Genomic DNA, 23699 nt, shown 5'->3' with positions numbered 1-23699 from the left:
CAGAGGGTTAATCTTCTGTGCGTGGCACCAGACAGAGAACCTCTTCCATTTGTGTTTGTAGCATTTAAGAGTTGAGGACGCCCTGGCCTTTGCAAGAACCTCTCTGCAGTCGGCCGGTATGTCGTATCCTCCAAACTCTAACGCTGCAGGAGCCAGGCCTGCAAGTTCAGCGACTTCGGGTCGTGATGGAGGATGGCGCCTCCTTCCCTGGAGAGAAGATCCGCGTCCACTGACAGCTTGATTGACGGGGACGCTGACAAGTCCAGAAGGTCCGGGAACCATATCTGCCTCGGCCACGCACGTGCGACGAGGATCATCCTGCACCGTGACCTCTTGAGCTGGTTGATGAGCCGGATCAGCAATGGCAATGGAGGGAACGCGTATAGAAACAGGCCCTCCCAAGGGAACGAGAAAGCATCGCCCATGCTCCTCAGCTGGGGAAACCTGCTGGCGAACCTCCGGCACTTGGAGTTCGTCACCGTCGCGAACAGATCGATCTGGGGTGTGCCCCACCGTCGGAAGAGGCGGTCCACTAGATCCTGTCGTAGTTACCAGTCGTGGCACGAGTGCAGCTCCCTGCTGAGTGAGTCGGCGATGGTGTTTTTATCCCTGCCAGATGAAACGGCACCAGAAACATCCTTTGGCCGACGGCCCAATGCCACAGATCCTGCGCTTCCCTTGACAGGGCAGGGGACCTGGTTCCGCCCTGTTTCCTGATGTAGAACATGGTGGTGGTGTTGTCGGTGAAGATCCTCACCACCTTGCCCTTGAGGGACGGAAGGAAGGACCTGCGGGCCCAAAACACTGCACGGAGCTCCAGGACGTTGATATGGAGGGACTTCTCAGTCGGGAGCCAAAGGCCTCTCGCGTGCAGATTTTCGGTGTGCGCTCCCCACCCTTCCAGGGAGGCATCCGTGGTCACTGTCTCCTGGTGGCCGGGGGTCTGGAAGTCCATGCCCGCCGTCTGATGCGCGCGGGTGCCCCACCACCGGATCGCTCGTCGGAAACTCTCGTCGAGTGTGATCCTCTCCTCGAAGCTGCCCGTCGTCTGGATCCAGCGCGCGTCCAGGAACTCCTGCAACGGGCGCATCCGGAGCCTGCACAGGGGGAAGAGGTAAATGCAAGAAGACATGATTCCGAGGAGGGACTTGATGGACCTCACTCTGGCCGCGTCCGCAACCAGCATCCGCTGCACCTTGCCCAAAATGGCCCTCGTCCTTTCCTCCGACGGAGAGGCCAGAAGCGACACTGTGTCGAGCTTCGCTCCCAGAAACAGTGCGTCTTGCACGGGCACCAGGTGGAACTTGGCGTAGTTTATGGAGAATCCCAGGTCCGTGAGAAGTTGGACGGTCCTTGCCGTGTGGTCCACGGCGAGCTCCCTCGTCTTGGCTCGGATGAGCCAGTCGTCCAGGTAGGGGTAGACGTGGATCCCCTCTCGGCTCAGCTGCGCCGCCACCGGTGCGAGGCACTTGGTGAACACCCTGGGTGCCGACCTTAGTCCGAAGGGAAGGGCTCTGAACTAATAGTGACGCCCTTGGACCACGAACCTGCTGGGGTGCTTGGCACGGGCAGTTCGACCACAAACCGGGCTGGGGTGCGAAGAAAGAAAGGTAAAACTGGTTGTGCCCACCAGTCAGGGGAAGAAGCCTCTCCAGCCGGGAGATCTTCTCTGTCGTCGGGAAGTGATGAGTCGGTTCCGCAGGGCTCCACCGGTGGTGTCGTCGTGGTAGGTCGGCTCAGCTTCTCCCTCGTCGGATTCTCAGGTCCTGTGGCGACTTCTGAAGTTCCAGTCCCCAAAGCCCTGCTTTTATGCAGAAAACCCCCGGCCGGCTCACCACTTGGGCCAATCACACAAGAGTGCGACTTGAGTTACCACGGTAACTCAGTCCAGGGTGCCTAAACCCCCTCCCACACCACCTGTGGTACCCAGACAGAGTGGCACCACTTTTGGAGGCTTCTGTGGAGAAGCCCGCCAAAAAGTGGAACAAAGGGCTCGACTTGGTTTGGAGTCACAGAAGAGAACACAAATGCCATTTTAGAATCGAGTCTTGGCAAAAAATACCAACCGGAGAATTAATATTAATTAAATAAACCGGCGGTATGTTCGAGGCTATGAGAATTAAATAATGAAAGCTGGTAGCCTCGAACAATGGGAAAATCCCATAGGAAAATATTTGCGGCTGAATATAAAAAGTAGTTTCCACTGCCACCAGCCAAAACTCGATCAGTGGGGACAGAGACGTGCCCCCTCGACTAACAGACACTGGGGCAATCGAATTGCCCCGACCAGTATGTCCACAATATGATGGTTTGTACTGGTTTCTGTTAATAATTTGGGACTAGTAAAGCCAATGGTGACTTTACATGCCCTGGGAGACAGTAGTCAGTCCCAGGGTATGGAGTCTATGGTGGGGTGTCATTATGACACCCCTGTGATACTGCACGGAGGGTGCTGTGTAACACACATAGGAAAAACGCATGAGACCCTATGGAATAAAGGACCCCATAGCCCATAAAACACATTACCAGTCAAAGGAATACCATAAATCATGTCCAAGAGTGGGAGGAAAAGAGTCTCACTCTTGGCAGGAGGAAAAAAACAAACTCCAGAAATCCAGCAAAGCTGCTGGGGGACTCACTAGGTTAGGAAATTCAGCCTAAAGGGAGAATTCTCCCTAACAGTTGTCCCTGTGGAAAATACTACGTAGGGAAATCTACCAGGAAAGCCAAGGAACGTTGGACTGAACATAAGTCAAATATCCGCACCAAAAAGATCAAATCCCCAGTGTATAGACATTTCAGAGATCATCAACACACAGTGGCACAAATGAGAATGGTAATACTCAAAGTAATACATCCACTTTCCAGAGGTGGGGACTTACAAAAACTACTATCCCAGAGAGAACTCTATTGGATACACTGTCTTGATTCACTTGCCCCTCTTGGCATGAACGAAGACTACTACCTCGGCCCCTATTTATGAAGATCACCATTTCTTGGTTATAAACCACATTTTCACTCTATGACCTATGAATTTTCCATCAAGGTGGTTTCATTGTGTTTACATGTGCACATATGGTTGAAATGTAATTTTTCAAAAGAAATATATATGCCATTAAGGATTGGTTTGACACCACAACATCCTCCTTTTTTAAGTTTTTGGGGGTACTCAAATGATTGTAAAGTCACCTTATGAAAAACTATGCCATATTATTACCCAATGTATGTCATCATTTTGATAGTAAATTCTGCAAAATATGGAGCTATATGTACATTATATCAATGCCTATAATATCATTTGTGTTGAATTATATCAATGTACTGAATGAGGTACTGACTAGCAGAGGATGGTCTGACTTAACCATCTTGTCCTTCAAAAAACCACTTCGTCTGGTCCGCGTTCTTCCTTTCTAAATTTACTTTTCATGGATCATGGCCACTTACTTGCCTACTACAAAATAGACAGTAACTTTCAGGCGGTTTTTGACATGCACTAGTAACGCGCATGCGCGCTTTTCTTTGTTCTTGCTAACGCATGCGTAGCGATCGCTCTGCTACCACACATGCTCACTCATACGTCAGCAGTACTCTCAGTACATAATGAGCAGAATCATGAACGAAAAACATCCTTTTTGTTCGGGATGATGTTCGCCACGATTCGCTCGCTGAAGGATTCACATTGTATCTAGTAAGTGACCTATGGGTGCATTGACACTTTTCAGACCTGGAACTTATTCACTATTATTTATCTCCTACTATTCTTTTTCTTTCTCTTACTTATATACAGATCTATGTACTAGCGCAAACTGCTTACCCCTTTCTGACTCAGTCCACGTACTGCTAGCCAGAATCCTTGTGGGAAACTAATTGTGGATACACAAACTACCACCCTAAAGCACCCGCCATCCATGGACACCGCAGATGGTTTTGCAACTATGCCTACTCCATAGTTGATAAGTGGCACACTACCGATATGCATGGATTATGCCATAATTGTAGATAATAATATATATTTTTTATATTTTTTAATCTTTAAAAAAAATGTGTTAGTTTTTTTTGAAAATAGAGTAGTTTTTCAGTTGCCCACTAATAATTTAACCTTCTCGTGTTGGTTAGAGATACTACTTATCTGACTGGACTTATACTAAACTGAGTTATTAGGTACTATACCAGAGATCTCTTGACAATGTTTCAAATCATATCTATGATTTGAATGTTTTGAAAGTTTGTATGAATTATATGCAAAATACTAAGTTGTACCCTTCTCTACTTTTTTCTGGAAATTGAATTATGAATTGTGAAATATGTTTTTGCCCCTGAAGAAGAGTCTATACTCGAAACGCGTCGGGCCCAAAGATATTGTACAATAAATATTATGTTTGTTGTCTATATACATTTTGTGAGCTTGTTATTCATTGTGACTGCTCCGCCTATTTAATTGTCTATTGAACTGGGTGTTATGAAATTCAGTAAAACAAAAAAACACAAAAATTATTGATCTGCTTTGCAGATATCAGACAGTGTGCAGGGGACTGGAGTTCCTAAATCGTTTAGGAACAACCACTTTTTGTCCTTTTTCCAACCTAGTTGCCAAGGTTGAGTCTTTTCTCCCTCGCACCTCAAGCCATCTCTAATTCTATAAAGGTTATTCTAAAATACTCTGATACGCTTTTGTTAAATTATAGGTGTGCCCCGTGTTTTTGCCCATTTTCTTAAAGATGTAAGTGTTACAGGAGCCCGGAAAACCCAAATGTGCCGACGTTCTGCTGATGTCCTGATAAAGGAAATCTATCAACGGGCCATTGGGCTTTGGAGAGCCCTGAGAAAATGAGAGACAGCAATATTCAAGTCTAGGAAAGTAATAAGGGTTACGGGAGCTAAAAAACCCGAATGGGCAGATGTCCCACTGAGGTCCCGCTGAAGTAAGTCTGTCTGAGGGCCAGAGGACTTTGGCGAACCACCAAAACACGAAAAAGATAACATGGAGGGGACCAGAGTTTAAAAATAAGACAAGGATACTGTCAAGTACCAAGAGGGAAATGGTGAAATAGTACTAAAGAAACCTGGTCTTTACTAAGAAAAAGGAAAGCATATGGAATTTAACATGTGGCGTTTATGTTCACTTAAAAACATGACATACAAAACCTACAGAGAGGTTGAGACTGTATTGCGAACAATTGATGAACTTCTAAAGAGTAAACTGGAGAAAGAGATCCAAGGGATTTGGCGAGGCCGAAGCCAAAGACACATGATATTGCTCCGGCCTCTTTTTTTCTGTTATATTTTTCTTAAGTGGTAGGGAAAGTCAGCTAATGGGATTTGGACCAAGGACTATTTATTTTGGATTTTGTTGAGCACCCTTACTTTTTTGTTTTGTTAGGCAGGGAACTTCCCTCCTAGCAGTAGGACTAGTTAGGCGTTTTTCTTTTTGTTTGAATAACAACCCTTCCGAATGCAACATCTTAGTTCGACTGATTCGTCAGGTTCGCCACAGTACCTTTTGTTTTACTACAATGCTCCACCGGAAGACCAGCAACTTCTGCACAAGTGTCACTGATTCTTCAGTATCTCTGGGCTCCTCTGCTATGATTCAAACTTGCACTTCTCTTCTGCATGCTTCTTGCAGCACTGTGTGTCCGAATCCTCGGTCCGCCTGTCGTGGTACGGCTTTGGCCCTGCTTTGGTGCTCTTGGCCAAGTAATCCCGGTTTCTTCTCCTACATGTTTGTACAGCTTTCAAAGAGCTCGGCCACGGTTAGGTCCTACTTCCTTCCACACCTCCCAGCCGGATGCCTCTGTGTGTATGCTGCTCCATGGATGTCTTATCCCTCGTTCTAATGATTGGCTCTTTATCCCGCTGAAGTGGGTGGGACTTCACACAACGATCTTTCAAACTCAGCTGATCCTGTGCACACAAAGGGTCAGAAAACACACCAACCTTTCCTTATAGGACGTTTCCAGTTATTAGACATAACTCCCATGTAGACAACAAATGTAGTACTGGCATCTTGGGGATAGGGAGGGTAACTAATATCCCTTTCTAGGGATCTCCTGCCCTCAAATGTGGTCACCCTCAGTGGGATCCGGGCAGCCCTGTCCCCTAGGGGTGTTAACATGAGCAGACTCACCTGCCTAGTCCCAAAGAGGGTGGCTCCCTCTTGGGTAGAAGGGACGAATTCCATCGAATTCCATGGATTCGTCAAATTCCTGACTAAGGTTTTTAAGGCACAGTCTCAGCAAATTGCTGGCATGCAGTTTCACACTTGCACCATATTCATGCCTGTAATCATTTAAATTTATGATGTAAATATTTGTATATCATTCTCTAAAGGGCAGATTTTCATTATCTTTTAAATTTTCCACATTCTTTATCTTATAGAGATTTTTAGTTTTTTCAAATTCGGCTTTATTTGCCATTTTTTAACATGAAACAGTCAAGGTGCCAACAAAAAACCAAAAAAAAGGGAAACACTACCCCTGAGGGGTAAATAAGCAATGGCATAAAGGAAGAAACACCACACGTTACAGTACAGGTTGTCTTGCCTTTCGCGGCAACAAGTGGCCAACTCTAATTGAACCCAACCTCCCCCGGCTCCTTCCCCCTCGCCAAACCTTGCCTCTTACTCTCGGTTATTCTCATAGTAGACTTTAATGGTTCAAGTGTCTGGCTCCTTTGCAGTCCTATAATGTCCTTGGCCCTTTCGGGTAGTTACCTTTATCCTTTTCTGACCTCTGGACCCTCTGTCAGGCATGTTGTACCCCACTCCCCTGTTGCCGGGCATCCCCCGTCACATTCACATTGGTGTATAGTTCAGGCAGTGGTGGGTAACAGATATTTGTTGATAAAGCCCCCCCCCCCATTCCAGCTCCAGTGATTCCCCCTCACCCCCACCTCATGGAGTCCTACCGTTATCCGCTCCTTGGTGTACATATTTTTAGCCACACTAAGCCACTCCTTTTTGCCTGGGGTGTGTATCCTTCCACTGCAATGCCAGGCAGTCCCTGGCCGCTAGTAGTAATCCTGCTGCCATCAGGGTAGCCTAACCCACTCCCCTTCAACTTCCTCTAGACCAAACAGGACCAGCAGGGGAGCCTTATCCCTAGGAATCCCTTCAAGCTCCTTAATCCACCCCAGGATCTCATCCCAGAATAACTGCACCTTCGGGCACCCTCACCACATGTGCCAGTATTCTGCCCTCGTCCCACATTGCCGCCAGCATTGGGGGTTAACATTCTGGTACATCTTCGAGATTGGGACCGGGTCATACTGCCACCTGTGTAGGAGCTTCATGGCATGAAGTCTATACTGGCTGGAGATCGAGGTCCGGGACACTCCCCTGCAAAGTTTCTCCCACAGGCGCGGCACAAGTTCCTCCCCAAAGTCACCCTCCCACACTCTCCTCAACTTTTCTGTGGAGCCTTTTCCCGCATCCAATAGGGCTCTATAGAGATCCGAGATCAGTCACTTCCCCTCTACCCTTGTGTCTAGGAGTTTTTCCAGTGGGGTGAGGACTCTCTGGATCTGCTCCTTCCATGCGTCCCCCCGTTAGTACTCCCTTAAGTTGGAGATCTAAAAATACCAGAGTTTCCCAATGACCAAGGCCTCCTTGAGTTCCAGAATGGTGATGAATCGATCTCCCCTCCACAGCTGACCCACCCACTCGAGTTTCTCCTTGTACCAAGATTGGAATCTCCCCGGGTTATGTTTTGTATCTCTTATTCCTGGGACCCAGATGTGCCTGAACGGTGATGGCCAGGTCGCGACTCCCTCCATATCAACCGTCTGTTTCCACACTTGCCAGATCGTCCCCACAATCGGGTGCTCTTGTATTCTGCCTGGGAACGTCGTCCACGGAACCCACAGCTATTCCCTGACCGTGGCTGTATGCAAGGAACAAGTTACTTACCTGTAACTGTTGTTCTCCAGCATGGGTCTGGCATGGATTCACATGCTCATGAATATTCCCCGTCGTCAGGCTGGGAATCCTCGGTAAAGAAAAAACCAGTATCAGTTTTGTTTCTGATCTGTCTTTCGTAGTAGTAACCAATCACTGATCTCTGCGCAATACTGACCACAGCCAATGACTGCCCTCTACCTAAGCCCCGCCTCTGGCAGCCATCTTCAGATTTGGTAGCACGTGAAGTGGCAGTATGACCAAGTGAAGAGCCGCAGAGGGGTAGGCGGGAGGGTTCGCATGTGAATCCATGCCAGACCCATGCTGGAGAACAACAGTTACAGGTAAGTAACTTGTTCCTTCTCCAGCATGGGGTCTGGCATGGATTCACATGCTCATGAATAAAGAATACATAGCAGTACACACATGCACAACCACGGGAGGTGGCAAAGGCTCAACATTAAGCATCACATCAAACTCAACATTAAGCAAATCTTACCTCCTCACCAGGCTCACCTTAGGCGAACAGGTTGCGCAGCACTGCTTGGCCGACCCTGGACTCCTCCCGGGAATCCCGATCGACGCAGTAGAATTTCGTGAAGGTGTGCGTCGACCTCCACGTAGCAGCCCTGCAGATGTCCAGCAAGGGCACACCAGATAGGAACGCCGTGGTAGCTGTGATCGCTCTGGTGGAATGGGCTCTCGGACGGCCAGGCAGGGGTCGGTTTGCCAACCGATGACAGTACATGATACAGCCGGAGAGCCATCTGGAAATGGAAGCCTTCGAGAGAGCCTTCCTCTGATTGACAGGTCCAAAGTTCACAAAGAGTTGTGACGTCTTCCGAAAACCCTTTGTGCGGTCCATGTAGAACTTCAGCGCTCTAGCCACATCCAGTGAGTGCAAAGTCCTTTCAGCCGGCGATGAAGGCGACGGGAAGAAAACAGGCAACACCAAGGGGTCATTGAGGTGGAAGTCCGACGGCACCTTGGGCATGAAAGAGGGGTGCGTCCTGAGCACTACCCTCGTGTCGTGAAAAGTCAAGTACGGGGCCTTGCAGGAAAGGGCCTGGATCTCTCCCACCCGTCGTGCGGAGGTGATGGCCACAAGAAACGCTGTTTTCCACGACAAGAACTTCAACGGAGCCGAGTGCAGAGGCTCGAACGGAGGACCCATGAGCTTGGTCAGCACCACGTTGAGCTCCCACGCCGGGGCCGGAGCCTTCACCGGCGGGCACAATCTGAACAGTCCCTTCATGAACTCTTTCACCAGACGATGAGACCACAAAGACGTCCGCCCTGTGGTTCTGGTGTATTGGGAGATCGCAGCAAGATGAATCTTGATGGACGCGTGCGCCAGTCCAGCTTTGGCCAGCGTCAGTAGGTACGGCAGTACTTGGGGAGCCGTAATCCGCAGAGGGTTAATCTTCTGTGCGTGGCACCAGACAGAGAACCTCTTCCATTTGTGTTTGTAGCATTTAAGAGTTGAGGACGCCCTGGCCTTTGCAAGAACCTCTCTGCAGTCGGCCGGTATGTCGTATCCTCCAAACTCTAACGCTGCAGGAGCCAGGCCTGCAAGTTCAGCGACTTCGGGTCGTGATGGAGGATGGCGCCTCCTTCCCTGGAGAGAAGATCCGCGTCCACTGACAGCTTGATTGACGGGGACGCTGACAAGTCCAGAAGGTCCGGGAACCATATCTGCCTCGGCCACGCACGTGCGACGAGGATCATCCTGCACCGTGACCTCTTGAGCTGGTTGATGAGCCGGATCAGCAATGGCAATGGAGGGAACGCGTATAGAAACAGGCCCTCCCAAGGGAACGAGAAAGCATCGCCCATGCTCCTCAGCTGGGGAAACCTGCTGGCGAACCTCCGGCACTTGGAGTTCGTCACCGTCGCGAACAGATCGATCTGGGGTGTGCCCCACCGTCGGAAGAGGCGGTCCACTAGATCCTGTCGTAGTTACCAGTCGTGGCACGAGTGCAGCTCCCTGCTGAGTGAGTCGGCGATGGTGTTTTTATCCCTGCCAGATGAAACGGCACCAGAAACATCCTTTGGCCGACGGCCCAATGCCACAGATCCTGCGCTTCCCTTGACAGGGCAGGGGACCTGGTTCCGCCCTGTTTCCTGATGTAGAACATGGTGGTGGTGTTGTCGGTGAAGATCCTCACCACCTTGCCCTTGAGGGACGGAAGGAAGGACCTGCGGGCCCAAAACACTGCACGGAGCTCCAGGACGTTGATATGGAGGGACTTCTCAGTCGGGAGCCAAAGGCCTCTCGCGTGCAGATTTTCGGTGTGCGCTCCCCACCCTTCCAGGGAGGCATCCGTGGTCACTGTCTCCTGGTGGCCGGGGGTCTGGAAGTCCATGCCCGCCGTCTGATGCGCGCGGGTGCCCCACCACCGGATCGCTCGTCGGAAACTCTCGTCGAGTGTGATCCTCTCCTCGAAGCTGCCCGTCGTCTGGATCCAGCGCGCGTCCAGGAACTCCTGCAACGGGCGCATCCGGAGCCTGCACAGGGGGAAGAGGTAAATGCAAGAAGACATGATTCCGAGGAGGGACTTGATGGACCTCACTCTGGCCGCGTCCGCAACCAGCATCCGCTGCACCTTGCCCAAAATGGCCCTCGTCCTTTCCTCCGACGGAGAGGCCAGAAGCGACACTGTGTCGAGCTTCGCTCCCAGAAACAGTGCGTCTTGCACGGGCACCAGGTGGAACTTGGCGTAGTTTATGGAGAATCCCAGGTCCGTGAGAAGTTGGACGGTCCTTGCCGTGTGGTCCACGGCGAGCTCCCTCGTCTTGGCTCGGATGAGCCAGTCGTCCAGGTAGGGGTAGACGTGGATCCCCTCTCGGCTCAGCTGCGCCGCCACCGGTGCGAGGCACTTGGTGAACACCCTGGGTGCCGACCTTAGTCCGAAGGGAAGGGCTCTGAACTAATAGTGACGCCCTTGGACCACGAACCTGAGAAACTTTCGGTGTCCCTTTAGGATGGGAATATGGAAGTAGGCATCCTCCAAGTCCAACGACGACAGGAAATCGCCCTCACCAGCTGACCCAGGACGTGTTGGAGGGTGACCATCCGGAACTTCTGTGCCTCGATGAATTTGCTCAGTCGTCGTAGGTCCAGGATGGGACGCCATCCTCCCGTCTTCTTCTTCACGAGGAAGTATCTTGAGTAAACTCCGGAGCCCCGAAGCCTCTTTGGGACGAGCTTGATGGCGCCCTTCCTGAGCATCGCCTTTACCTCCAAGAGAAGTTGAGAGACGTGATGTTCTTTCCTGGCCACAGGGGGGACGCGCGGGCACCTTTTTTGAAACTTGAGCGCGTGACCCCGGGCTAGGGCGTCCAGCACCCAACGGTCGGTGGAGATGGACTCCCACACGCTGACGAAGCTCGCCAGCCGGCCTCCCACCGGGGTGCTTCGGTGGGGGCCCGACCCCACGGCCGGTTCAGTCCTGCTTCGACGAGGCTTTGCCGCCTTGACCTCCTTGGCAACGATGGAATAGGTGGAAAATCCGCCGCCGGAACCTTTGGAGGCACCCTGTTTGCCTCCGCCGCTCCGAAAGGGCGGCCGCCGTTGCTGGAGAACCCCAAGAGCCCGGGCCGTCTCCGTGTCTGCCTTGATGGCTTGAAGGGAATCATCCACTGTTTTCCCAAACAGGTTGTTTCCATCGAACGGCATGTCCAAGACTCTGGTCTGCACGTCTTGACGGAAGTCAGTAGCCTTGAGCCATCCACGCCGCCTAAGGCACACGCCGTTCCCCAACTGGCGAAATCCAGTGTCGGCGATGTCCGTCGCAATCGTAATGGCGTGGTCCGACGCCACCTCTCCTTCCTGCAAGATCTCTAGGGCATCCGCCCTCTTGTCGTCCGGTAGGAAGTCCAGCAGGGGGGCCAGTTTGTACCACAGCTCCCTGTCGTAGCGGGCTACGATAGCCAAGGCGTTGGCCGCCTTAATCGTCGTTGCTGCAGACGAGAGGACCCTGCGTCCCATCGTATCCAATTTCTTTCCCTCGCCGTCCGGCAGGGAAGTCGACGTAGAGGCCGCACCCCCCACGCTTTCTATCTGGCCGCCGCGGAGACGACGGTTCTTGAGGAGGGCGAGGCCCTCATCCCAAATATCGTCCAGTAGAGGCACGGAGAGGACCGTCTTCCTCTTGGCCTCGCGCCGTTGATAAAGGAAACCTTCCTTCTTCTTCTCTTCCGGGCAGAGCTGGAAGAGCTCGGATGCCCTGGCGATCATGGAGTAAAACGATCCAATCTCGTCGGGCGGGGAAGCCCGGGTGGGAGGTGACGATGGCAGATCCTCGTCGTAAACCTCGTCGTCCGTTCACGTCGCGGCCGTGTCAGTCCCCGTATCATCCCCACGAGTCGTGGACGGGGAGGAGGGCTGAACAGGGCGCGATGGCTGAAAAGGAGGTGGAGGATGAATCCTTCTTCTCTTAGGGGGAGCGCTCCCAGAAGGGCCTGGCTCCGGTTCCCCCGTCGGGAGCGGTTCCTCCGCTGGTGGTAACGGCAGTCTCGTCCTTATCTCCGAGCATAAGGACTGTATAGCCAACAAAGTTGTCTTGCGGCGCTGGTTGAGGGGAGTCCGACGGGCGGTCAGGGGCCCCGTCGGCACCCTCGACGTTATCGTCGTCTCCCGACGGGCTGGTTTTCTTCCACGCCAACGCCGTGGCTTAAGACTTCGATCAGTTCTTCCTCAGAGGTTGAGGCCGAATCCACGACGACCTCCTGCCCCCCCTTTTTCTTCTCCGTCGGAGGTTTCACGGGGGTCCTGTCTGGCATGAAAGAGGACTCCCTCCGCGGTGGCAGGGAGACTCTGAGCCCCGAGGTCGCCACCACTGGTGTAGCCTCCACAGGCTGAGCCAGGGCCGCCGCGACTGTCTCGATAGAGGCCTTGGCCGGATGGATTAAGGCTTTCACCACCTTAGGTGCGCTCACCGCCTTCTCCTTGGGGGGAGGGACACTGCCTCGCTCTCCCTCCGATGGGGCCTTCGAGCTCGACCGGGGCCTCTCCAGGAGCTTCGCTAGGGTGCTCGGCCTTCCTCTTACCCGAACCAGAGCGTTGGCTCGTGGTTGATGCCCTGGCGCCCGTAGAGCCCGACCGTTCGGCACTCCCGGTGCCAGCGGACTCGCGGTGCTTGGCCTTGTGTTGGACCACCGTCGCCGGGGCGTCCTCAAAGGTCTTAGAAGACCGCTCGGATTTCTTCTTCTTCTTCTCGCCTGACGGGCTCTTCCCTTCCAGCAGTTGGCGAGACGTTGATGGCGGTCCTTCATGGTCCGCTCCGACATATTGCCGCAAAACGCACAGTCCTTCTCCACCTGCGTCTTGTCCTCATGTAGGCAGTAAAGACAAAAGGAGTGTTCGTCCTCCTTAAAGACATTCTGAAGCTGGCATCCAGGGCAGACCCTGAACAGCTTTCCGGGCGTCGAGCTTCCCTTCTCCTGGGCCATGTCAGAGATGGGCCTGAGAAACTTCTGGAGTCCTCCAAAAGCGTGGCTCGACGAACTCTTCACCCTTGAGGGGCGTAGACGAATCTGACACGGATCCCCGTTGATCGGATGAAGAAACGGTGGAGCTTGAGGCTCTTTTTTGACCGAAAAAATCAAAGTTTTTGAGAAAAAACGTGAAAAATAGCACTAACGCTCGAGAGCAATAGCACGAGGATCCCAACACTTGAACGTGCGGTAAAAATCTGAAGATGGCTGCCAGAGGCGGGGCTTAGGTAGAGGGCAGTCATTGGCTGTGGTCAGTATGACGCAGAGATCAGTGATTGGTTACTACTACGAAAGACAGATCAGAAACGAAACTGATACTGGTTTTTTCTTTACCGAGGATTCCCAGCCTGACGACGGGGAATATTCATGAGCATGTGAATCCATGCCAGACCCCATACTGGAGAAGTGTATATTGTCAAGCGCGACACACTGGAGGTACTGCTGGGCTCTTAAGTGAGGTATCAAGACTCTTAGTTGGTCGGCCTTATGGTACAGTTTCATATCAGGTAGTCCCACCCCTCCTTTTTCTTTCGGGAGAACTAGAGTCGCTGCAGGGATCCTAGCCTTCTTCCCTTGCCAGAGGAATTTCAGTATAGAGCCCTTGGTCTCCCGAAAATACGATTCTGGAATCCTGATGGGAAGCTTTTGAAATAGATAGAGGATCCTAGGGAGGAGAACCATCTTGAGGGTGTTAAGGCACCCCAACCAGGAGACCATGAGCTTGTTCCACTTCTCCAGGTCGCCCTGCAGCGTGGCCATCAATGGGGAAAAGTTTGCTTCATATAGATCTCCAAGCTCCCTGGTGACATTAACCCCCAAGTACCTGAGTGGACCCAGACTAAACTGCATCCCAAGGGCCATGAATATGGCTGTCTTTCCATCATTAGTCTTGCTTAGAAAGAAAAGCACAGACTTAGATTTGTTAATCTTGAACTCTGACATACCGCCATAGTGTTCGATCAGTTGGAGCGCCAGTGACATCAGGGGGTTAGTTACTTGTAACAGCATGTTGTCAGCGTATAAAGCTACTTTATATTCCAAACTCCCAATGCATAACACTTCAACCAGGGGGTCGTCCCTGATCTTCTGTGCAAGCGGCTCTAGTAAGAGCGCAAAAAGCATCAGCGAAAGGGGGCAGCCCTGCCTTGTGCCCCTCCCCAAGCCAAACCATCGAGAGAACCCACCATTCACTGAGACACATGCCCTGGGAGATCTTTCCCCAATACCACACTTGATCAGGGCGGCTTTTAGGAAGTCCCATTCTACCCTATCAAACGACTTCTCTGCGTCCACTGAGAGGAATGTGGGGTCTCCTGGTACCCTCTATGCCTTGTGGATTAGATGCAAGGATTTCCTCATCATGTCTGCCCCCTTCTGGCCCTTCATAAAGCCCACTGGGTTCGGGTGCATCAGTCGGGGCATATGGCCCACGAGCCTGGCCGCGAGTTCCCTTGCATACATTTTGTCATCAATATTGAGGAGGGAGATGGGCCGAAATGCCCCACAGTTCCTGTGGTCCGTCCCCTCCTTAGGTATCACCGTAATAAGTGCTTGGGTGAAGGAGTCCGGGCCCTCGCCCATCTCAAGTATGTCATTAAAGGGTTCTACCATAAAGGGAAGCAGGACGTCGAGGATTGATTTATAGAACCCGGCCGATCGTCGCCCAGCGCCTTGCCCAGGGGCATCCGTGCAACCGCTCTCCTGATGTTCTCCACTGTTATGGGTATCTCGAGGGCCCCAGACTCCACTCCTGACAGCGTTGTGAAGGGTATATCCACCAGGTATGCATTGACACCTTCAGTGTCTTGCGTAGACTCTGATTTGTAGAGAGTCTCATAGAAGGAGACGAAAGCCTCCTGAATCTGCTCTGGTACCGACACTGTGGCATTGACATGTGCAGCCACTTCTGACCCCAACCTTTCTACTCTCTGACCCCTCAGCCTAGCCGCTAGGATCGGCCTGGTCTCCCTTCTTACAGAATTTCTGCTTGAGGAATTGGAGGTTCTGAACTATTTTCCCCTCCTCGAGTAGTCGCAGTGCATGCCTCTTTCCCCTATCCTCCACGAGGAGTTCCACCTTTCCCTCCGCTGATGCCCGTGCCCTCTTTTCCAGCATTTTGATCTCCTCCCTTAACCCCCTGTTCAATAAGGGCCCGTTCTCTTTTTTTCCGTGCACCCTCCCTGATCATTATTCCCCGCCAGGTCGCCTTACACGCTTCCCACACTGTTCTCTTTCTTACTTCGCCCGTGTGGTTCGTGATAAAGAATTCCCTAATCTCAGTCTGGAGCTCACCCGGAAACACAGGGTCTTTAAAAAGGGATTAATTACACCTCCGTCTAGAGCCCTTGGGGTTCATGCTCAAGCAGTCCACATCCAGTGTGACCAGATCGTGGTCTGACAACGCGATGGCCTGAATCCCTGCACCCTGTGCGATTTCCCATAACTCCCCAGAAATTAACAGGTAGTCTATCCTCGTGTAGGTCCCGTGGGGCCGGGGGTGAAAATGTGTAGCCCCTCTCCTGGGGGGTAGAGCTGATGCCAGATGTCCTGTAGGCAATTTAAGTCTAGCGTTTCTCAAATCTCACCATAGGACGTCTTCGGGGAAGTCTGCTCTCCGTCCCGCGTCCCCTCTCTGTCCATTAAAGTCCCCATTCAAAACCAGATGCGCCCTGTGCTTTCACTGAGTATGTTGGCAAGGGTACCCTTCATAAATCTCAGCTGCCCCTGGTTAGGGGCATATATCTTGGAAAATGTGAAATCAACCCTGTGAATACTCCCAGAGACCAAAAGGGCTCTTCCCTCTACATCTGACCAAACCTTCGCTACCACCATCCTAAGTGCCTTACGGACCAAGATTCCGACTCCTGTTTTCCTACAAGGACCCGAGCCCCAAAATTCATGTACCCCTCAGCCAGTAGAGATCCTCCTTTCTTCCCCTGCATTTATTTCATCTCCTGTAAGAAGAGGATATCCAAGCCAGAACGCTTAAATTCCCTGGCCACCAAAGATCGCTTAGTCCCCAGTTGCTGCCCACCCTCCGGTGCGGTCATCACATTAGCACTTCTTGGGGCCTACTTCTCCTCATCCTGCTTTGCTACTGGTTCCCTGCCCCCCCATCCCCAACTATTCCATCGGCACAAACAGCATGCAATCAACCTCCAAATTCTTACCCTGCGGACCTCATCCAGACAACAGCCATTAATTCATGCATGTCCCGTACAAAGTCCACCCCTTCCACTCACGCCCCCCACCCCCTTTCTCCAAACCGCAGAACAACTGAGTGTATTTGTGAGGCCAATGCAGGCTCCGGTCAGGTTTTAGCTGCAGGAGAAGCGTTCAGCTTCCTATACTTCCTGGCTCGGGGAATGCGTTTTCTTCTCGGGTCTTTGATCTGCCACTGCATCTCCCCGTTGTTCTTTTCCTGCAAACCCGAGGGGGCTCCTGCATCTCCCAGCAACTAGTTCTTAGCTCTGCTGATCTCTTCCTTCGTGGTCGATTTGTGTCTGTAAACGAGATTGAGAACGGGAAACCCCCATCTGTAGTGAATCCCATTTTCATTCAGCCATTTGGTGAGAGGTTGACAGTCTTCTTTTGGCTAGGGCCAGGGATGCTAGGCCCTGAAATAAAGTGACTCTGGCATCCCCATAGATGACGGGTCCTACCTTCTTGGCGTTTGAGGATTTTGACCTTGTCCGGATGGCTGTGGAGGCGGATGAGAACAGATATGGGGCCCCCGGGGACGCCTCCTGCTCTATGTATTCTCTCGATTTTGGGTTAATCTATAGAGTCATCCCTGAATATCAGCTTTGTGATTTCATACAGGTTTCTCTTCAGGTCTCCCTCCATCTCCCCTTCTTTTTTCGGTTTTCTGAAAATCCTGAGATTATTTCTCCTCTCCCAATTCTCAAAGTCATCAATTTTCAGAGTAATCTCAGCCTCCCTGCACTCGATTTTGGCCATTCACACATCCATTTGTGTTTCCAGTGTATCCAGGGATGACTGGTTGTGCTCCACCTCCTATAATCTCTCCTCAATTTTATCAATCCTCTGCGTGATTTAGTCCACCTTGCCGTCTATGTCCGCTCTCATGCTCCTGATCTCATCCATTATTGAGGCCATGTCCTTTTTCGTCACCAAGGAGTCTTCTTCCTTCCCTGCTATGGTCTCCTTCTGACCCGCTGTCTGTGTGTCCACCCTTGGGGTGTATCCGTATATAGAGAGCCTCAATGCCCAGTCCATATGACACTGGTTATCCACGGGATGTCCTCCATGGGGGATTCCCGGGATCCGGTCCTAGGCTGGGTCTAATTTGCTGGCGCCGTTTCAGTGCTTGGGGAGTCACACCCTCCATGCCTGCTATGGCGGCCTTCCTCGTACACCCTCTGTCAATCGCTTTTGAGGGGGCTCCCCTCCACCGGGAGCCTCCAGTGGGCAACACCAGGCCACACCAACCAGTCCTCTCAGTGCCGCTGCCGGGCCGCTGTGGACACCAGTCAGTCTTTTGGCCCCAAAGGCGGGAACATGCCCCGGTATCGGGGCCTACACCTTCCGGGGTCCCTGTGTATCCTGGGTTCTGCGGGCGTCACTTGGCTGCTCCAGGTGTTTCGGCCCTCCTGTGGCCTAGGGCTTACGTTTCAGGGTTGTGAGCTGGGCGGTGGGACCCTGTCCCTCACACTGCAATACACCTCCCAGTGCGGGCCTACGGGTTGTGGGGCATGGGGTTGAAGGTTCCTCCTTGCTATGTGGCCCCAGCCTGGGGTAGTTCACCCGTATATAGGTCCCTAGGGAGGCAGGCGCAATGTCGGAGGCCCATGCCTCCCTGTGTTCATGGGCACTTTTGCGACCCTCAGGGGTTGATGAATTCCGCTGGGGGCTCCTGCAGTCCCCTAGTCCTCCTCAGCCCCCTCCTGGTGGTCCAATTATACAAGTTCTCCACCCCCCCCCCGCTGTGCATCCAGGAACAGCCTTTTCCCTATGTCTATTGGCCCCCTGGGGGTTAGAGTGTGGCAGGCCTTATACTGGCAGCCTGTTCTGTCCATTCGAGAGTGTGGCAAGGGGGCTGGTAGTGTGACAGCCTCTGTATTGGGGAGAGCTGCTGTGTGTTTAGGCAGGGACCACCCACCTGATCTTGACCTCTTCCGACGGCGTCCTCTAACCACTGTGCCTCTGCATGTCCTCCCGAGCTGGAACCGCCACGAGCGGGGAAAGTTACTTTCACTTTCCCACTTGCAGCACAGATCTCTGGGCACAGGGCGCCAATCTCGCCCTTTACTTCTCCCCGGGTGCCTGGGGGCCTTCTGACGAAACATTCATGCCAAAGTTTCCCGCGCAGGGTCAAGAAGTGGGGGCTCAGGCCACTTTTCTTACCTCGCGGGACACGAGGGCACGGATTAGGGTTCCATCATCTGTGCGCCCCCTGTGTGGCCTCCATCTTATGTAGTTTTAATGTTCCATTGCTGTTATAACTTGAATCATGAAAGGCTCAAGTAACAGAAAGTGTTCATACATTAATATAATCTAAATCTTGTTCATAACAAAGCCTTTTTAAACACAGATGAATTTTGGTTTAGATTAATGAGTGGACATCAAATATCCATTATGAATGCTACTATGTTTTAAGGCAATATGATTGCAGATCTGTTATGATAGAACAGGACGAAAAAATAGTGCATTTATATGGTGTAAATTATACTTTGTAAACCAGTTAACTTGAATAAATGTATTATACAGTAGAGGTTCCTCGGACACTAAAACAGGTCAGTGATCCAAAAGGGGGAAGAAGAAAGCAAAAAAGTCAAGAGGACCCTAAAAACCACCAACCAAAATCACAAGAAATGAAATCCTTAATCTTAAGGAGGACATTTTGCAGTCCAACAAACAGTGTATTGTGATCTTCATCAGAGCCAAAAAGCTTTGAACCCAATTAATTTGAGTGAGGCATTCTTTTTTTCTGCACTTTGAAGAGCATGACATCATAGTACTAAAGCATAAGAGACTGCACATTGCAACATGAGGTTGTAGCTGGTCATAAAATGGCTGGCATAAGTTGAAGCCAGGATTGTTGGCTTGATCAATGCTAGTTTATATTTTACTTTTTTCAGTTGCTGCGCTACAAAGTCTTTCTGCACTACTAGCATGTTTTTAACACTTCACAGATAGCAGTTTACTTCAAGGTCTCTTAAAAGGCTCAACTCAAATAAATCATTAGGCACTCATACCTGCCGCAGCCATCTGGCAAGGTTGTAGCGATCGAGCTGGAAGAACAGGTCGATGATAAGTAAGTGTGCCGTCAAATTCCCCTCGTAATTTGATATCAAATATCACTGAAGTCTGCAATATTGAAATAAATGATCAGCCAGAGGGTTTAAAAAAGAAAACATTTCTTATTGTCGTTACAAAGTCGTAATATTACAAATATGCATAAAAACAATACTGTAGAAAGTCATCACTAGAAGTAGGCAACCAATTTCCAGGACAAAATACCACCCTTCCCCTCATTCAAAGAATTTAATAATTTATCCCCAGACAAAAAGTACAGAACTATCTAGTACAAAAGAGGAGGATGTGGAAACGAGAAAAGAGAAAGTAGTAAGATCAAATAGAAAGGCACAGAGAAAGATAGTGAGGTTGAAAAAGAAGGTAGGAGAGCCCCAAGAGAGAGCCAGAACAAGACTGAATGGGGAGAAACAACTATTTAGGAGACCATGGCAATTACGGGAAAGTGCATAAAGAAAGCTTGGAGATACCAATATAATTTAAAGGCCCCATCATTTGCAAATAATACAACATTCCCTATGCTCTAAATCCCCACCCCATGGTGCCTAAGCAACCAGAAGAAAAAAGAAAAGGGTAAGCTTAGAGTTCGCCATTAGAATCCCCACTAATCCTCCAGAGTGAGGGCCCAACATTAAGGCAAATACATCTGCTCCATTTCAATGAAGAGCACTAGCCTCATGCCACTCCCCCGCTCACACACCACCACCAATGAACTGCAAAAATGCTTCAGCTGGTTTAGAGTGCACAAAAAACACGTTGCCCCTATGTGATGAATCTTGCAGAGTCCTCACAGAAACCCTACCTAAAGTCTCCTACCAGGTGGCCAGGGGAAGGCAACCGCTACCTGATCCTAATTCTGGGGGTGGTATTAGCCTGAAGGATCACCTGGGAGGAGAAGGGTCCCAAGGGAATAGGAGGGCTCTGTTGGGTGAGACACAGTATTTGTCTCCCTCAGAGGAAGAGATGTCGGTGATGCCATGATATGTAATGGCTTGTTGTCAGTTTCAAAGTTATTCTTGCAGCCAACAGGAGAATGTTAAATGTGGACATCAGAACATTACCATCTCAGGGACGTCATTTCACCAAAAGGCCAGGAGTAGCAGAAATTACATCACACAAGCCTTGATCTCTGGTGACATTACAGGAAAACAACCTTTCACCCCTTGACAAAACAGTAAGTGGCATCACATAGCATTGTTCCAAAGTACACTACGAAAAATATGGTTACGATATCCCTAATGTGACACACATTTCATACAAGAATGGATCACCATATGTATCGTTAATATCAGTGTGTATAGGCCAATATTACCAAATTACTGTGAATGCAAGCAGATGCCCAAAGCCAAATGATGATGTGTTATTGTATAGCATTTGTATAGCACTTACGCTTAAGCGCTTTATACAGAACAAACATACATGCAATATCACCCAACCTGTGAAGGTACTCATCATCAACCTCAGAAGGATAAAAAGGTAGAGTTGGCCATGCCAGGATTCAAGCCTACAACCTGCAGGTCACACAAACATAGCAGCAGCGAGCACTCAACCCACTGAACGATCTAACAGTCTATTGTAAAATGAGCTATTACATATCTCAATGTTCTCAAAGTCAGAAAGCAAATTACAATGGTTTCATGAGAGACGGGATCATTTGTCCCACCATGAAAGAGGCTTGTGTAGTTGTACTTCCAAAACCAGGGAAAGATGGTAAGAAATGTGAAAATTATAGGCCGGTTTCTCTTCTGAATGTGGACCTCAAGATTTGTACTAGAATATTGACCAATAGACTGGATGGGTGCATTGGTAAACTGATAGGTAGTTCACAGGTTGGATTTATGAAAGGTAGATATGGCTATGACCATATTAGGACGTTGATTGATGTTATGAGTTTACAGAAGACAAGAATTCAGGATACCCTGTTGCTTTTTATGGACACGGAAAAGGCCTTTGACAGGGTCAATTGGTCTTTTCTTTACCACACCCTTGAGAGGATGGGATTTGGTACTACATTCATTAATACTATACGAGCATTGAATTCTGATATTAGTGCGAAGGTGTGGGTTAACAGGGTTATGTCCTCTTCATTCTTGTTATCTAGGGGGACTAGACAGGGTTGTCCATTGTCTCCGTACCTATTTAATCTGGCACTGGAACCCCTCATTTTATACTTGAAACAGGAACAGGGCCTTCATGGACTTCGGTTCGGAGATAATGAGATGAAAGTTCTGTGCTATGATGATGACATGACTATTGTTTTGTCTAATCCAGCAGAAGGATGTGTGAGACTCAAACAGATGTTTGAAGAAGTGGGTTGTTTGTCGGGCCACAAGATAAATTGGGGAAAAACGGTGGCCTTCCCTTTGGATGTCGATATCCCACGTGGTGTTTTGGGCTCTTGGAACTGTCACTGGGAGATGAGGGCAGTGAAGTACTTGGGTGTTTACTTGGTCCGAGACTTGAAAAGAATGGCAACTTTTAATGTATTGTGAATATTGGAGGTAATTAATAGGGACATATTGAAGTGGAACCAGTTGAAGATGGGATATGGGCCAAGATCAATGCAATTAAAATGGTACTTTTACAAAAAATTCTTTACATCATACAGTCCATCCCCCTAAAATTCGCAAAAAAGTACTGGCTCCTGTTGACAAAGCATTCCAGGGTTTTCTTTGGGGGGTTGGTAAAAGGCCTAAAGTACCTAAATATATTTTGACATGTCCTGTGAAAGATGGGGGATTTGGATACCCGATCTTGACAAATTATTGTATGGGTTTTCTCTTGAAAAAAATCAACCTCATACTTCTCTGATAACCGTGACTATGCTCCCAATTGGAATATTATTGAGAGTTCCCAATTTTTACCTTATGCTCTTAGAGATATATATTCTATGTTGAAAGTACCGCCTTCAGTGAAGAAGTTACCTACAATGTGCGCTACTACGGAGCCGATGTTGCGCTTTATTGAAATTGATGGGGGAAATGCTTGGATGCATTATGATGCATCTTTGTGAAAAATGCATGTTTGCAGTTAGCTAACCGGCCCTTATGCTGGAAGAGCTGGATCAGTAGAGGCATCCTTCGTATTTGTGATGTGTGGCTAGACGGCCAAAAGACGTTCTCAATTGGTGATTCCCTTAGACCAATTGAGAACGTCTTTTGGGATTGGAGCTAGAGAGAAAAGACGTTAAGATGCTTTGAATGCACTCTTGACTGAACGGACAGGAATGTTGGACAGTGGGGTCATGGAGGAGAGACCTTCATTGTGTGAACTTCTCAGTTCTGCCTCATATGTGGTTTCCACGTATTTGGGATTAATGCCGATGGATAAAGCGGTTGTGAGGGCTTGGGATAGACTTCACCATTCCTGGGCAGATGATGTTGGAGCGGATATCCCTGTTAAAGAGTGGACCCATTTAGTTCATTTGGGGGTTCAAGTGAAGATGGATTTGCAATTGAGATATATTAGACAAAGGATCCTCTATAGATTATATTGGACACCGTCTAAGATGGCCAGGTTGGGACTTTCGGACTCTGATTCGTGTTGGGGATGTGGATGTAGCGGGGGTTCTCTGATGCATATGTTACGTATGTGCTCGAGAGTATCTGATTTTTGGTCCAATGTATTGGACAGGTTGGATCTTGTGTTGGAAGAGAAACTTCCGCGCACATTCCTTTCGACCATATTGTTGTCCAACAGGGGGAGAGGAGACAGGGCTAGGGAGAGTGCAGATTAGATTAATAGAGTTTTGGTTTTGGCAATGAAACAGATCTTGCGAGTTTGGAAATCTAGAAAGAAACCTGGTGTGGAGGAATGGCTTTTTGGCATGCAAGTCTTGTCGAAATATGATAAAGTTATGCTTTTTGGACAGGGAAGGGAGGGACGTTGTCATCGGCTTTGGGGGCCTTTTAATAACCTATATGGTTGAATACATAGATTCCAGTGTTTGATGGCCTATTCTTTGAGTGGGAGGTGGTGAAGGACTGTTTAGTTGTGTGTTTCTATGTTGTTTTGTCTTAATGGTTATGTG

At 49.9% G+C, this 23699-nt stretch overlaps 1 protein-coding gene across 4 annotated transcripts in view; it reads right to left on the bottom strand.

Moving 5' to 3' along the window:
- RMC1 (regulator of MON1-CCZ1) overlaps positions 1-23699 on the bottom strand; it is a 1737150-nt gene that overhangs the window by 920782 nt on the left and 792669 nt on the right. For all 4 annotated transcript variants that reach the window (XM_069620905.1, XM_069620903.1, XM_069620904.1 and 1 more), the window contains one exon: positions 19612-19723. In XM_069620905.1, the coding sequence (XP_069477006.1) occupies positions 19612-19723 (112 nt within the window). The remainder of the gene's footprint in view (positions 1-19611; positions 19724-23699) is intronic.

This window comes from Ambystoma mexicanum, chromosome 5q (genome assembly GCF_040938575.1).
Source record: "Ambystoma mexicanum isolate Mex_15411 chromosome 5q, UKY_AmexF1_1, whole genome shotgun sequence".
Lineage (NCBI taxonomy): Eukaryota > Metazoa > Chordata > Amphibia > Caudata > Ambystomatidae > Ambystoma > Ambystoma mexicanum.
The sequence above is the reverse complement of the archived record's forward strand: the minus strand, read 5'-3'. Positions and strand labels throughout refer to the sequence as shown.